Below are 16,150 nucleotides of genomic sequence, written 5' to 3' on the forward strand. Positions count from 1 at the left end.
CCCACAGTATTTATTACTCATTTCAAATAATTTTCTCAAATCCAATAAAATATGCATCAATTAATATGGGTATCATGGTAAATTATGCACTTCATTTATTATATCTTAAGGAGCGTGAAAAGTCAAAATGTGTCGAGTAAAAAGTGAACGGAGTGAGTACTAGGAAACACCCCCCCAATTAAGGCGCGACAGCAGCTCGAAGAGAGAGCCCTCAGAGCAACCACCACTTTATTTTGTCACACACTTGCAGTGATAACTGCTTTGAAAACTAGAGAAAGCTCGAGTCATAACTTCTCTCCGGTTGTTTTGTTAGGTGTAAAGATAATATGGAAGTAACTAAGGTGTTTCTTTCCCTTTCCACCCGCACCAAACAAAGGGAAGAAAATGACTTTTCTCATCTCTACCTTCCTTTTCCCTCTTTCTATTATCCTTGACCATCTCTTGTTTTCACTACTTTCAAACATAGGATGAAAATTTTCTACTTTCTTCAAGTGCTCGAGTATGTTCATTAAAACTCGTAGAAAAAGAAATCTAACAGGGAAGAAAATGACTTTTTAACTGTCCCTTCCTTTTCCCCTCTTCTTATTTTCCATTCGCATCTCTTGCTTTCATTAGTTTCAAGCATAGGACGAAAATTTTCTAATTCTGCAAGAGCTCGAGTTTTCTTCACGAAAGAATCGTTGCCAGAGAAAGTAAATGAAACTGAACAAAAATTACAGATACAGATTGGTTCTTTGACTAATAAACTTCAGACACAAATTGGAGAACTTATAACATTCTTCGCTGAGATTTGTCCATCTTACAAACAATCAGTTCTCCTGGGTTCAGGTTGCTGGACAAGAGGCACTAAAAGATTATTTGGTAGGCTGGCAAAGAAATACATTCCTTTTCCTGTAGATTAAAGATTACAAACAAATGCAACTTGTACAGAACTCACTCACAGGGTTGACTATACATCTGATGGGCAGAAAGAAAAAAAGATTCAATTTACTGGAGAATAGAGATCGGATTCAACTAGGGGTGCAGCAAAGAGGGGCCTTCAGTGAACAGCAAGAGTCTGATACCTTGGGGATGTGACTACCACCATCCTGCACCTTCGACCAGCCTGGATTTTCCAGAATCTGAAATCTGATGAATCGAATAAGTCACCCTTTGAGCTTGTTTAGGTTCCTGCCTGTAGTTTCATCATCCCAAGATGCATCCACATGAGGAAGCTGATATTCATCAGGTTTGAGAGCCAATGCAAAATCTGGCAGTGTTGGGGCTGTCTCCATGATCCTACAGCAATCCTCTTCATGTATAAGTATTTTCCCAGCAGGGAAACTGTATCTTGCACATTGATTAAGCTTAAAACATGCATAAACTATTTCATTTGCAACTTCCCTAGAGACAACAATCTCTGACACACATCCATTTCTCCTCTTTTTTGTAATTGGTTTTCATTACTGTGCATTATTTTTTTATTTTTTTTTTGGGGAGGGGGAGGGGGGGAGGTGTTGGGGGTATGGTTTAGTCTATCTTTTATTTTTTTAATTCTTATTTTTTTGATTAAAGGGGTTGGTTTAGTTGGTGGTGCAGAACAAAGCTCCCCTGTACTATTACAATATTATACCTCATCAAAGTCAAGATGCTATCTTCTAATATATCAAGCCATATTCAAAACATATACTCCTATATAAGGAATGCATGCCATCTCTCAAAACCAATATCAAAATTTAGCAATCTACATCAGATAAGCAATTCTGCAGCCAAGTATCATCATATCTTAGAAGTCAAAAATAATAAAATAAGACCTTACTTTTCATAAGAGTACAAGTCCCTGTTGATTCGCACCTTGCTCGAAGTATCCTTTGGAATTTTCTCGGCGAGATACTTCATCGTCCCCCAGAGTGGAGGGTTTCTGGATTGGCAAATGGAAGTCAGGCAGGCAGAAGAGACAGGATAGGGTGGGGTGAAAAAAATATGTTACGATGATTGATGACATACTACAACCACAAAAGAGGTTCCAAATGAAAATATGACGTTTCCCAGTCTGATGAATTTTAAGCACTAGACACAGTTCTACAAGTCAGTATGATCATACATGGTAAATCTTAAATTTAGGGCTAAAAGCGAACTCTTCATCACAGTGCTTCATGCTCACAGCGAATTTAGCACTAGCTTCAGATACAGTATTATGTTGAGAAACCACATTCAAGGACATCCGAATACCATCTGAAGTAATATTTCAGAGGTTTGTTGAAAACGGAGTAGCTCAAAGATGTTTCCTGATAAGATGGATTTGGAAAAGAAAGAGATATAACCAGTCAAAAAACCAATGAATAACAGACCAAATGCAGGACACCTGTTGGAAGTCCTAAAGTTGAAGCTAAACTAAAGATTTCTTCTATCTTCTGAGAGCCACTAGATGAAAATCCATAACTGAAACTCTGCACTAAGCTATCGATTGAAAGGGTTATTTTATAATCAAAATTGATAGCTAAAGAAGAATTAAACGTATAACTAGTTTCCCAATGTTCTTAATAGCTCAGGTCTCTATATAGATTTGGTTTCATAATTAATTTTACCAAAGCTACAAGTAATTTTTCCACTTTTTTCCAAAATAAGTTCTTTCACTGCATAGCAAGAAAAATAAGAAAATATAGGAAGTACAGGGAGTTGAAGAGTAATGAAGGGGAGAAAATGGAAAATGGATCATGCAAAGTTTGTGCAAAGTTTACCTGGAGAGAGGAATGGCTGCGTTGAAACCTTCACACGCCTTCTTACTTTCTTTTAGATATTCATCTGCTGCTTGCAGGGCAGCTACAGCCATTCCATGAGATTTTTCTGTGTTTCCTTCATCGAGGATTAGACCATGATAATAGTATGCTGAAGCCTACACAGAATTTTATGTGTCATGCATAAGCTTGAGGGGAGAAAAATGCAATAGCTTTAAAAGATGGCAAAGAAGCTGCAGAAGCTTTCCAAAGACCAGCATGAAGGTCCTTAAGTACATGGATTATACGGAGTTTTCACTTAGACAACTTTTCTTGTATCACCAACGGTGACTATTGAAAGCTATCACCTTCTCTTATTGAAGAAAGAATTTTGCTGATGGAAGATGCAGGGTTGTCCAGTACAACAAAAGAGTTGTTTTATGCTATAAATACTCATTCCATGACATAATTAAGAGGGATTTTTAGGTTGCTTAAACTGAAGAAAGTTATAAGCATTTGGTCTTCAAAGAGCAAAAACCGCATAAATCGTCAGTTTAAAGGAGACTTTCACTTACAAATCGAGGTAGCCAGCAAGATGTAGACTATCAATTATCTATCAGCTTATTCAAAAGAAGAACAATAAAATATGAGTTTCAGATCCCTAACACCACATGTCAAATTCTAAGAGCAATCAGCAAGGTTATAAAATCAGCCACTTCCGAAGCATCAGGATATTGAGAGAGATAAAAAACAACTATAGAAAAGTCCAATTTAAACATAGAATGAAAAACATGGACCTGAGTGTAGTATTTGGACACGCTGGTTAGATAAGCACTCAAAGGAACGACAAATGAATTTATGGCATGAATGTTGGATGGATTGCATGACATCTGCACCACTATTTTCACAATCCCATCCGACCCCAATTCAGCTGTAGGTCATTTTCCAGCTTCTTTTTTTGTTTGTTTTTTGTTTAGGGGTCCTGCGTGCTTTATACGTGACAAATATAGCACATTGGCTAATACAAAGCCGAACATTTTGATATAAATCCATATGCTAATGACGCCATGACGGTTGGTAAAGTCAGTTAACTACACCTCAGTCCCAAACTAGTTGGGATAAATCATAAGCTAATGACAGTCAGATAAAATAAGGTGCTGTGAGAGTTCCTTATTCTATATTGGCACCTGCTTGTTAACATACATGGGACACAAAGCTATCCCATATCCCTGAATGACAAGTGCTAGACTAAGCATTCTAATCTTTATGCTCTGCACACCAATTGCCAAATACAACTGAATGTTGCTTGGACTAAGTTACATATGTCATCAAACCAGAATAAAGTGTGCTCAGATGTCATCCTTGCATGAATTACTAAAAAATGTTGTACGTTATAGAGGACAAGCTTTGTGCCAAGGAAGTCTCACTCATCAGTAAGTAAAATCAAAGAACACTCTGGTCTATAATTTTGTTACCTCTTGTTGTTGACATAGATACTAAAATCTAGGAATTAAAGAAGTAAACAAAAGAAAGAGAATCACAAGATACCTTGGCTTCAATATATTTCCACTTCACGAAAAGCCTATGCTTTTCTCCCCAACCATTTGATAACGGAAGGTTCATGATGTTATCTTGAGCCTGCAAGGTAACAAAAAAGCAAAGTAGTTGATATCTTAGACACTATCCGGCGACAAATTCCATAAAATGGAATAACACAGAGATTTCTTTTCCCCTCTCCATGGTTATGCTAGGGGAAGGAGTTTAAAAGGACCAACTACTCCAATTGAAGCAAATGATATATATAGGCAATACCAACTAGTTGGGACTAAACTAGTTACCTGTGTAGGAATAAGTGCGAGATTCAGAGAACCCTGATTTAGTTAGCACTGGAATGAAATGGACTAGAATATAGCCGAATTGTATAGACGATTCATATATCCCTTTTTTAAATTAAAGCAGTCGAGTATGCTTTGGCGAAAGGATTCAGTACCTGCTGCCAGTATTTTACCATCTCGCATGCAAGCCTTCTTTTGACAGCCAGTGTTGCTTTAGTACTGTCAATTGCAAGTCCAAGCTGAATATCAACAGCCTAAGATCATGGTGACAGATACATCAGATAAGGAAGACAATTTAATCCATACGGTACATTTTCTTAACTAGAGACCAGGCAACAGCTAAGATCTCTATTCAACGAGAATTGTTAGCACAAGAAAGCATATGGACAGCACCATAATACAGCCAAACAAACAAACATGCGTCTAATGCTCGGGGATAGGATGATATTGGAACTAACCAAACATAATCAAAATGGCTAAATGCATGAAAGTCTGCTGAATTTAGATAACTCAAATTCAGATGACCACCTTCACTACTGTGCACATTTTTATAGCAGAAAATTTGCCAAGTAGAGTGGTTTTGCCGCGTTTAGATATTAAGCATGTACCCAGAATAAGATGATCCCCTTCGCTATTGTAAACAGTTATAACAGCAATCTTTGAAAAATAGATTGCTTTTACTGTCGCTGATACTAAACACGTGTCTTGCACTTTGTTAATTAGTGTGCATTAGAGTATGCTTCTATCCATTGAAAGCAGAGGTAACAGACATGAAGAACTCAAGCTCCATTAAAAACCAAGGCAAAAACAAAATACACACTAAGAGAGAGACTCTACACGGATTAGATATTGAGATTGAAAAGACAGCACAAATCCTTGTGTGAAGATTTCATGTTTCAGCCCTGTGCATATTTAGAGCCCGTTTGAACATAAGAAATTTTTTCCTTTTTCCAAAAAAAATTCACTTTTTTTCGAAGTCATAAAATTTCCAATTTTCACTTGAAGATGCATTTTGGAAATTTTCAAAAATTTGAAAACCTACAAAAAGCTAATTTTCACTCAAATCACTCGCAAAACTTCAAAAACAACCCAAAATTTATATTCATGTCCAAACACAACTCTAAATTTCAAATACCATTTTCACTTGAAATTTTTTTTCCCCCTATTTTGGAATTTTACAATTCTTATGTCCAAACACGCCCAGTTGGTTATTTACTAAGCCAATCCATGAAAACAGTCATTTTCTTCTTCAGCAAATCAGAACAACCATATTGTCATAGACAATTTCTACAAATCCTATTTATTAACATAGGAATTCCTAACTGAGCCCTCGTACACTACTTGCAGTGTCTTTGGTGCACTATTTGAATGTCACTGACCTTTTTGGGATGTTAACAAAATGATAGTCAAGAAAAGAGAAGCTGAAAGATTATCACTAGAAGCATGATATGTATTTGCTTATATAATTACATTGTCCAAATTCATCAATAATAATTTCGATATCATTGGACACTCATTGAAGCAAAAAGAGAGAGTATCCAGTAAAGCATTGAGAAGTTATGGGTATTGGACTTTTAAAAATTTTAAAATAACGCAACCAAAAAAAATATAGGCTCTGAATGAGCTATTACCTGCCCTAATGCTTGGAGGCACAATGCTCGCAGAACTCCTTCAGCTAGGTCTACTGGCAGATTTCTCCTAAATACAATACAAATAATAGTGAAAATCTAACCCCTGATAGATTTAAATCGAAAACATGGATTTGCATTGTATTGGTATAGAAACCTTTGTTCAGCAGGCAACTGGGGAAGAACGTTTCGAACCGCACAATCGAGATATCCAGCAGCCTTTAGAAAAACATCAACAGAAGATCGCCTGCTCTCTGTCAGATATTAAAGACAAAATGAGGAAAACAAAAGACCAATTTGAAGCCACAAGATGAATGTGTCCTGAGAGAAGTTTCAGAGGCTTCACCAAGAAATCAAGTGTTATAAATATAAAGAATACATCAAGACATTTACTTGCAGTTACAGAATCTCTAATGTTAAACATGGGAACAATACCCACCTTCAGATACTTTTGGTGAATAACCATCGAGAGATGTTCTAGGAAGAAGCAGCAAGTTAGCTTGCGATAACGACAGTGTTGCCATCAAGTGCAAAACAGACAGCACTTCATACCAAGCACTAAACATTGCAGTTTCCTGAAATATTCTGACAAAATAAGACAGTTCTCCCTCATGGTGGCAAAACCAAATAGAAGACTAAACATAAACAGAAACGAAAAGAAAATTGAATTTCTAGTCTGACCTCTGCATCATCCTCTTGATTGACCCAAATAAACTGCACTTTATGTTGTAATGGACTCCCTGAAAATGGCCAAGAAAGCAACATCTCACAACTAAAATCAACAAAGAGTGAATGCTAATGAGATTGCAGCCAAAGTATTTACCATCTTTAACTAGCCCCAAGAGAACAGGCAAATAGTCTTCGAGAGCCTGCAAAAGATCTCCAAGGGTTGAACCTCCTGCAAGAAATAGGCGCTAAGCATTATATCCACCTATAAGGAAAGAGACACGAACATGGCAAATTCCAAAAAATGTGTTTGCGCTTCCTCTGCAACTCACCATGCTGAGTAGCAGTTTTCCTTCTTGTCCTTGTAATTGTGGGAGCTTCTTGCCCTGCCATAACAACTATTCTGGTTCTGAGAGCAGAAAGGCGCTCCACCAGGGTTTTCGACAAGTTATCACCAAATGCGAGAGAGAAATCAACCGGCTTAGGGATGCGTAATCCAGGAACAAATACAGACACATCGCCAATGTTTCCCGGCCGTCTTCTATTCCCACCAGTATCTTGCGGCGTCGAAACAAAGCATCCCATATCCTAAAATTTTCTCGTATCTGCCAGCGCACTACCATAAATTACAGAATGATCATAGAACAAAAACTACGTCAAGAAAAATAATGACCTCTTTCATGAATGCATTTCGAAAAAGATTGTAACATGAATAACCCTGTAGAATAAAATCACCACAAAAGAAATTGGAAGACTGAGCTGGAAACAAGTCATAAAGTGAAAATCACAATAAATGAGCAACCAACAAACAGTTGGCTGCTCACGAGTACTATCCCATACACTGCTACTAGATCCATCTGTCATGCCAGCAGTCTCTTTTGTGATTATGTATTTAGCTACTAGCCTTAGCAGTAAAAAGAAACCATCTTACCTTGGTTTTGTAATCAGCAAATAAAACGACCGGTCAATTTCTCTAGTAATTTCTGCATCATATAAAACGAATTTTTTATGTAAGTATAAGTGCAAATACACAGTAATTATAAAGAGCAAAAAGAGATCACAAGAAATGAATGAAATGCGACAGGTGCTGTGATTTTTCTACATTACCAGAGCTGTGCTTCTATTTCATAAATAACCATCATAAAAACTTAAAATTCCTCCTTCCATAATGAACTTGGACAGATTTGTCAAAAAAGATGGCGGCTTTGTACCCAATTACAATAAAGTCACAGAAAAGTACATTTCTTCTCTTGAAAGGAGAAAGAGAAACAGAAACTTGTGATTGACGTAACATTTGGAGTAAAGAATTGTAAACCGCATTTAAGAAAGCAATAAAGGAACATTTAACTATTTAAGCAAGTAAGCCAAGTTGTGCAAATAGTTTGAATCAAGTGGAGCAGCTAAACAACCAAACCCAATTACCATAAACATGAGAATTTAAACAAATCTAATTCAATTCTTTGTATTAAAGCTTCCAAAATCAATCAAATGAATTGGATTATGTACCAACTCAGCTCAATTTTTTTGTACAGAGACAACAATAAATATGATCATAAAACAAGGAAATCATAGACCCAATTAGAATTACTGAAAATTATACCTGGTCTGAAACAGAGGAACCAAAATTTTCCATAAAAAAAAAAAGGAAGCAAGAAGATGAAGGGTCGTACAGTTTGGGAGATGATTCTAAATACAAATAAATAAACCCTATTATAGAAAATCTGTAGCTGAATTGAGCAAAACCCAAATCCTCTGTGAAAGGGCAAAAACAAAGGAATCAGCTCAACCTCAAGTTGGGAGTAGAATCAGCTGAGAATTTCAATTTCGACATTTATTTGGAAAAAAGAAAAGGTAAGGAAGTCAATACAGATAGAAAAAGAGGTCTTAAAAAGGGTTGAGAAAAAAAAGGAGGAAGCTTCTTCAATCATCAACGTACAGTTGAAATCTTGATAAGTAGTAATCGTCCCAAAATATAGAGAGAGAAAATTAAACCCATAGAACAAAATAATTTAAAATTACAGGGGTTAGAGTAATTTATTACTATTATTATTACTGGTGAAGTTGCTTTCCAGAAGGTGTTTGTTTGTCGTAGTAATGTGGTAATTAGTGGGAATGTAACGACAATTATTTGTACATGTTTGCTTTTTATATGGAGCCGAATGCTGCCTTTTTCGGTTTTTAATTGTACGCTTCTTTACCATTTTCCCATTTTAAATTTTTTGGTTGTTATGCACTTACGCTTATGTATGCCAGAAAGCAATATGACTTTGTCAAAATGTGGTGTTTTTATTTTGATAATAATCTAATGATTTTCGTCGTACAATTTACCACTAATTTTTTTTTGTTGATTGATTAAAAAGGAACATCGAATGAACCTAGTTACTCTACTCTATTTTTAGTTTATTCTTATTAAATGTGTGACAAGTGACTTTTACATTTTGGATGTGATTGGTACGAAAGAAAATATTTTTAAATTTTTTTATGTTTTGTTAGATTAAATATTTTGAAAAATATTTTACTCATGAATTCATTTTTCTCCAATTGAAAGAAAATATTTTTTCTATCAAGAGAAGGACAAAAAATATTTTCAAAAACTTTTTTTTAACATTCTCCACCATATTCCTCGTCCCATCAACTCACCCCCATCCATCCCTACCCCCTCCCCACCCCACCTTAAATAGAATAGAAATATTATTAAGAATACTTTTTTTTAATGTTATAGATAGAGTATTTTTTTTTTCATTTCAACAAAATGAGTATTTTATTTTCATGATATAAAAAAGTATTTTTTTCATCTCAACAAAAAAAGTACTTTTTTTATGATGTAAGTATTTTCTTTCATTTCAACAAAATGAATATTTTCTTTAATTTCAACAAAAAAAGTACTTTCTTTTCATGATGTATAAAAAGTATTTTCTTTCATTTAAAAAAAATAATGTAGTAAAAAGTATTTTCTTTCATTTCAACAAAAAAAATACTTTCTTTTCATGATATAAGTATTTTCTTTCATTTCGACAAAAAAAGTACTTTCTTTTCATGATGTATAAAAAGTATTTTCTTTCATTTCAAAAAATGATGTAGTAAAAAGTATTTTCTTTCATTTTAACAAAAAAAAGTACTTTCTTTTCATAATATATACAAAGTATTTTCTTTCATTTCAACAAAATAATACAATCAAAAGATTTTCTTTCATCTCAAGAAAAAAAAGTACTTACTTTTCATAATGTGTAAAAAGTATTTTCTTCCATTTCAACAAAATGAGTAGTAAAAAGTATTTTCTTTCATTTCAACAAAAAAGTATATAATTTTCATGATGTATATTTTATTTTATTTCAATAACACGAGTAATTACTTAATTTTCATGATGTATATTTTATTTCATTTCAACAACATGAGTACTTTCTTTTTATGTTGTAGAAAGAATACTTTTTTTTCCAAAAGAAGAAGAAGAAGAGTATTTTCGTTTTATTATGGAGCACCAATTTCAGTGTTGTTTTTGCGTGAAAAAGAAAAGCATCACATTAGTTCCTTTGGATTTATGTGAATTTTTAAAAAAATAACTAAATTCTTGAAGAAAATAAAGTTTTGAAAACATTAAGTATTTGGGGGGGAGGGAGAGAAGAGCACGGGAAACATGAGAATTTGGGAGAATGGGGGTGAGGAGAGTAGCATAAACAAATATTTTTTTAAAAATATTTTCTACTCTCTAACCAAATATTAGAAAATATTTTTCGGAAAAATTTTTTCACTCACCAACCAAACAAGAAAAAATAAGTGATAAAATCACTAATTTTTCAGGAGAACATTTTCAAGAAAAACATTTTCTATGAAAATTATTTTCCTTCTTACCAAACACACCATTTAAACTAATGGGTTTTGAAGTTAGGTTGGAGTAATAGTTTGAGAAAATGTTAGTGCGTCCGCTTTTGAAGTTATGTGAATTTTCAGTATATTAAGGTCAAAATCAAAGGTAATGATTCCAAGACAGATTTATTGCTTATAGTCTTGTTACTACATTACCTTTATTCATGTCTTAATATTTAATTTAATCATTCTTCATTAGTATTTGAACAAAGTTGTTCATAATTGAGGTGTTTGTAGTCTTCAAGGATAATTATTACTAAGGGTAAAAAAAGAAAAAAAATAACTAATTTTGTCTTGAACTTCTAAATGACAAATAATTTGAGACAACTATTTTTAGTAACCACATGAGAATGATGGAGTATCAATTTGGCGCAAGTTTCGGGGGAAAATTAGACCATTTTGCCTTATTTTTTAAATATGTGAGGGAAAATGGTAAATACCCTAAATCTGAAAATGTGCTGTCACCGCAATGGTGGATTCTGATTTAAAAGAAAGAAAAAAAACTTCATTGAGGAAAAAGAAAGTGTGGAATGGCACGAGGAATCTGAGTTCTTGTTATTGGCATGGGACTATGGGCAAAGTAAGAAAAATGGGTGTCAATGTCTCAGGCAAGTGCACAGGAATGTATATTTCTTTTATTATATCATCTCTGTTCTGTCCCTTGGCCTTTTCTAAGAGTATCATATCCAATAAAAGAGGCGTCTAACTTTGGTTTACATTAGGGTAAAATAAAAAGGACGCAACAAATAAATACTCATCGACTAATGTGTTTTATAATCTGCAGAACAAACCTTTTTATTGCACTCGTCCAAATATTGTCCTTTCTTTTCTTCACTTGAGTAGTGTAATGAATTAAATAATCATTAGACGACCCTTGCCGCAACGACATAGTTATTCTCAATGAAAAGCAAAGATAAAGTCGAAAAAGAGGAATTGTTCCTACTCCATCAATTTTATTAATCACATGTGTTACAACCCAAAAAACCGTACTAATCAAAACAAAAAATAAGAACTCAGTTCACCAAACTTATATTATATCTCTAAAGAAGATAATTAAATTTAATATTGAAGCTTCTTGTATTAACTACAAATTACAGAAATGAAAAAGAAAATATATATACTTTCGGTTATGTTGGATATCTCGTGAAATAGGACAACCAAATAGCAATAGTTAAACCGTCAGATTCCAATATATTTTAACATTGAATATTTCTTAGACATGGTCATTGTCAATGTTGTATGTTAATTTTAACATTCTATAATGAAAAAGGTAAGCAATTTGCCATAGTTAGAAATCCATTGGTAGAGTTTAGTTTTATATTCTTGGTACTAGATTAAACTGCAAATTGACCCTTTAAGGTCCACTTAAAGTCTTAAGCTATTGATTAGTCAATCATTTAACTATCACCAAAACAATTGTTATTGTTATCACTTTTATTGATGATAATAAGATGACAAGTACATTACAATATTTAACTTGGTATTGCATAGGCTCTGACTTCCGAAGGGCCAATATTATAGTTTCAGGTCCCATTAGGTTGAACATTGATATCATACACGGGCGGATCTATGTAGTGGAGAGGGGTGCCACGCCACCCGGATGCTCGGGTAAAATTTAATGTATATATTGGTATTTCACACAATAAAATGGATATAAGTAAAGGGTACCAACCATAGTAACAAAGTGACGGTAGGTGCTAATGGTTAAAGCTCCAGTTTTCAAGCCTTTAGCCTGGGATCGAAACTCATTTTGTACTTAGTGTCTCTTTTTTGTTCTTTTTGTCCTTTTCTCTTATTTCTTCTTTTCTTAGTTTTTATTTCTTCATCGTCGTATTTTCTCTCTTTGTTACAACACCAGTTTATTATTTATCTAGATTATGTATTTGCTTCCTTTTTCATTTTCTAGATCTCCAAAGTTTTGTTTGAATATAATTTTAATTATTTTTCTTTGTTATTCATCTAGTGTTATTTTTTTCTTGCTATCAAATTGGACTAAATATTTTTAGTTTGGTGATTGCGTAGTTATTTATTGTAACGACCTGGCCGGTCGTTTTGAGAATTTAAGTTTTAATCGACGGCATAAGGTCCTGAGCAGTTTCGTATTATATGTATTGATTTGTGTGCATGGTTGAATTAAGTTACCGGATGATTCGGAGTCAAATCGGAAGAAGGATGCAAGTTTCGGAAGCTTAAGTCTTAGAATTTTGACCGTAATTGGAAATGGGTGAAGATGACTCCGGAATGGAGTTCCGACGATTTCGTTAGCTCCGTTGGGTGATTTTGGACTTAGAAGCGTGTCCGGACTGTGAATTTGAGGTCTGTAGCTGATTTAGGCTTGAAATGGCGAAAGTCGAATTTTTGGAGATTTTGACCGGAAGTGGACTTTTTGATATCGGGGTCGGATTCCGATTCTGAAAGTTGGAGTAGGTCCGTAATGTTGAATATGACTTGTGTATAAAATTTGAGGTCAATTGGATGTGGTTTGATAGGTTTCGGCATCGGTTATAGAAATTTAAAGTTTCAAGTTCTTTAAGTTTGAATCGGAGGACAATTCGTGATTTTAGCGTTGTTTGATGTGGTTTGAGGGCTCGACTAAATTCGTATGGTGTTTTAAAATTGGTTGGTATATTTGGTTGAGGTCCCGGAGGTCTCAGGTGTGTTTCGGATGCTTAACGGAGGAAATATTGAACTTAAAAAATTTCTGAAGTTTGCTGGTTTCTGGTGTTCGCACCTGCGCACGTACGGATGATTAAGCGCATAAGCAGGTTTGGAAGGAGTGGTCAGGGGCCGCAGGTGCGAGGTGAGTTCCGCATTTGCGATGCCCGCAGATGCGCTGGAGAGATCGCAAGAGCGGTGGAGGACCACAGAAGCGGACATAAGTCCGCAGGTGCGCACACACAGGTGCGGCCTTTTAATCGCATAAGCGGGCGATGAGTTTTAAGTGAAAACCGCACCTGCGATGTAAATTCCGCAGATGCGGTTGAAGGCCCGCATAAGCGATTTGACTGGCAGAGAAAAGGGCTAAGTGTGAGTGTTTGATTTCATTCTTCATTTTTGGACTTGAGAGCTCGGAATTTGGCGATTTTTCGAGGGATTTTCAAAGAAAGCTTTTGGGTAACGATTCTTAACTCCTTTATGGTTATATTTCACTAATCTATGGTTGATTTCATCATTTAATTTTGGATTTGGACTGAAATTTGGGAAAAAGTTGAGAAAAGTTCTTAGGCCGAATTTTGGGATTTTGGTATCGGATTTAAGTAATTTTGGTACGAGTGAACTCGTGGTTGATTGAGTGTTCGTATTTTATGACTTTTACCCGATTTCGAGACGTGTGCCCGGGTCAAATTTTTGATTCTTTGCTAAAGTCGTAGATTTATTATTTAAATTAGTTTCTCGTAATTTTATTCATGATATGTAATTGTGTTTTTGGCTAGATTTGGGCCATTCAGAGTCGGATAATCAAGGACATGGCATTCTTACTGATTGATTGAGTTTGGTTCGAGGTAAGTATCTTGCCTAACTTCGTGTGGGGGAACTACCCCTTAGGATTTGAGTCTTCTATGCTAATTGTAGTCCGTGTACGCGAGGTGACGAGTACATGCTCGAACTTAATTGTGGAAATTTGGCCTTTTAGGGCTCTTAGGTCCTTGTATTCAGTGATTATGCAGTTGTTCTCATTATGATTACATTTCTTAATTACTAATTTTACTTCTACCTGCTTTTATTATAATTAATTGCTTCATGATCCACTCTTGTTGTTTATTTGATTCATCTGTGCCTTAACTGGAATTGTTATCTCTTCTATTATCATGTTATCTTTCCCCTAACTGCTTGTCTTTATTTGAAGTTATAATTATCTCTTCTATAATTGTTCATCCTTAATTGAGACTATGACTATCTTTTTGCTGCTTATCCTTAATTGAATTTGTTGTGTCTCTTTCGTAATTGCCCGACCTTAAAAGAAGTTTAGATATCCTATATCTTAGTTGACTTGTCCTTATTTGGGATCATTCGACTTGTGTTAGCTCCCTTGTTATCAAACTGTACATTGTGGACCGTTGTTACATAATATTTCCTTTCTTGTTGAACTGTTCTTATTATGACTAACATTCTTTATTGTGGCCATTCCTTGTGACTTAATTCCTCCGTTACCTTGAGTTCTGGAATTTATGAGTTGACTTATTTGTCGTATCCTTGTACTATTATTATTGTTGCTGTTGTACTTGTTGTTCTTGCATATTTACTTTGGGACTACGAGGCGGTACCTCGGGAGATCCCCATGTCTTGCATATTTACTTTTAGGACTACGAGGTGGTACCTCGGGAGATCCCCATGTCTTGAGCATTTACTTTTGGGACTACGAGACGGTATCTCGGGAGTGCCCTTTGTTGACATCTCTTTGTTATGGGGTTGCACGAGGTTTCTACCATGCTATTGTTACTATTGATATTTGCACATGCGGTGTGACAAGGCGGGCTATATATATGTGGGTTGCACATGTGGCGAGACAAGGTGGGAATATTATTATGCACATGTGGCGAGACAAGGCGGACATTTATTTTACTATTGCACACGTGGCGAGACAAGGTGGGCTTTGTCAGGGATTGATTTGTGATGACGTGTGATGGTCTGGGGGAATTCTTGTTGTTGATACTTGTGTAGTGGTACACTTATCTGTGTGAGCTTTATTTTGTGGAAAGTTGTGTGAAAACATTCCACGTGTTGTCCATTTATTTCCCTGTACTTACTAGCTGGCATGAACTATGTTAGGACACTTGCACAAGCATACATGTAGTTGAGCACTCTTATCGGTTAAGAAGTTTTCTTGATATTATTGAGTATAGATGAACACCCGTGTTTACTTGCCTTCTATGTGAGAATAACTCTATTTGGCACGCGAGTCGTCAGTGCGGTTATGAAGTGTAATGAGGGCACATGATGCCAAGTGCTAGGGTTCAGGTATTGGAACTCGTGAGTTATGATTTGTCCGAGGTTCGGTACCTCGTGGAGTTTGTTGACTAAAACCTGACGTGAAAGCAGTTGTTGTTGCTGAGTTATTAATTGTCCTTGCTGTATCTGTGATTTCGGATTTAAGTGGTATTTACGTTCACCCTTATGTGTCATTATTATGGTATTCCGGTGATACTTGTTGTTGTCCTTTTCTATTGCAATTATTGTATTGTTAGTCATATCGCGTAGTCTTTATGCAGATTTCATACTCTGTTATTTCTATACTTATACTTGTTTAGGTTATTTAGTCCAGTAAGTGTCTTGACTGTTCCTCGTCACTACTCCACTGAGGTTAGTCTTGATACTTGCTGGATACCGCTATGGTGTACTCATACTACACTTTTGCACGTTTTTGTTCATATCCAGGTATTTCGAAGTCAGTTGATCGTTAGCTAGCTGTACGGATTGTTGCTGTTGAGACTCAAGGTAAACCTGCTGCTGAGTTCGCAGG

General features: G+C 35.3%; 1 protein-coding gene across 6 annotated transcripts; it reads right to left on the reverse strand.

Moving 5' to 3' along the window:
* Positions 1 to 733: 733 nt before the first annotated feature.
* On the reverse strand, positions 734 to 8,844 carry LOC107790333 (uncharacterized). 6 transcript variants are annotated; one of them, XM_016612250.2, is made up of 13 exons: positions 8,426 to 8,844; positions 7,757 to 7,808; positions 7,158 to 7,430; positions 6,983 to 7,057; positions 6,841 to 6,899; positions 6,599 to 6,734; positions 6,317 to 6,413; positions 6,163 to 6,229; positions 4,687 to 4,785; positions 4,245 to 4,334; positions 2,721 to 2,875; positions 1,799 to 1,900; positions 734 to 1,278 (listed from the first exon to the last, which is right to left on the reverse strand). In XM_016612250.2, exons 3-13 carry the CDS (start codon positions 7,408 to 7,410, stop codon positions 1,146 to 1,148), a joined length of 1,266 nt encoding a protein of 421 aa, XP_016467736.1. In that variant the 5' UTR covers positions 7,411 to 7,430; positions 7,757 to 7,808; positions 8,426 to 8,844; the 3' UTR covers positions 734 to 1,145. The 6 variants fall into 6 exon arrangements, with proteins under 6 accessions (XP_016467736.1, XP_016467737.1, XP_016467739.1 ...); XM_016612251.2 differs by having other exon boundaries at positions 7,158 to 7,441; positions 8,426 to 8,761; XM_016612253.2 differs by having other exon boundaries at positions 8,613 to 8,711.
* Between the last annotated feature and the right edge of the window lie 7,306 nt (positions 8,845 to 16,150).

This window comes from Nicotiana tabacum, chromosome 4, assembly GCF_000715075.1.
Source record: "Nicotiana tabacum cultivar K326 chromosome 4, ASM71507v2, whole genome shotgun sequence".
Taxonomy (NCBI): Eukaryota; Viridiplantae; Streptophyta; class Magnoliopsida; order Solanales; family Solanaceae; genus Nicotiana; species Nicotiana tabacum.

What these genes read in the sequence shown, in the direction of transcription:
- LOC107790333 (XM_016612250.2), bottom strand. Translation starts at nt 7,410, where the DNA reads ATGGGATGCTTTGTTTCGACGCCGCAAGATACTGGTGGGAATAGAAGA. An exon ending in CAGTTGCCTGCTGAACAAAG is followed by an intron (nt 6,230 to 6,316) that starts GTTTCTATACCA and finishes TATTGTATTTAG; the next exon opens with GAGAAATCTGCCAGTAGACC. An exon ending in GCCTCCAAGCATTAGGGCAG is followed by an intron (nt 4,786 to 6,162) that starts GTAATAGCTCAT and finishes CCATGATCTTAG; the next exon opens with GCTGTTGATATTCAGCTTGG.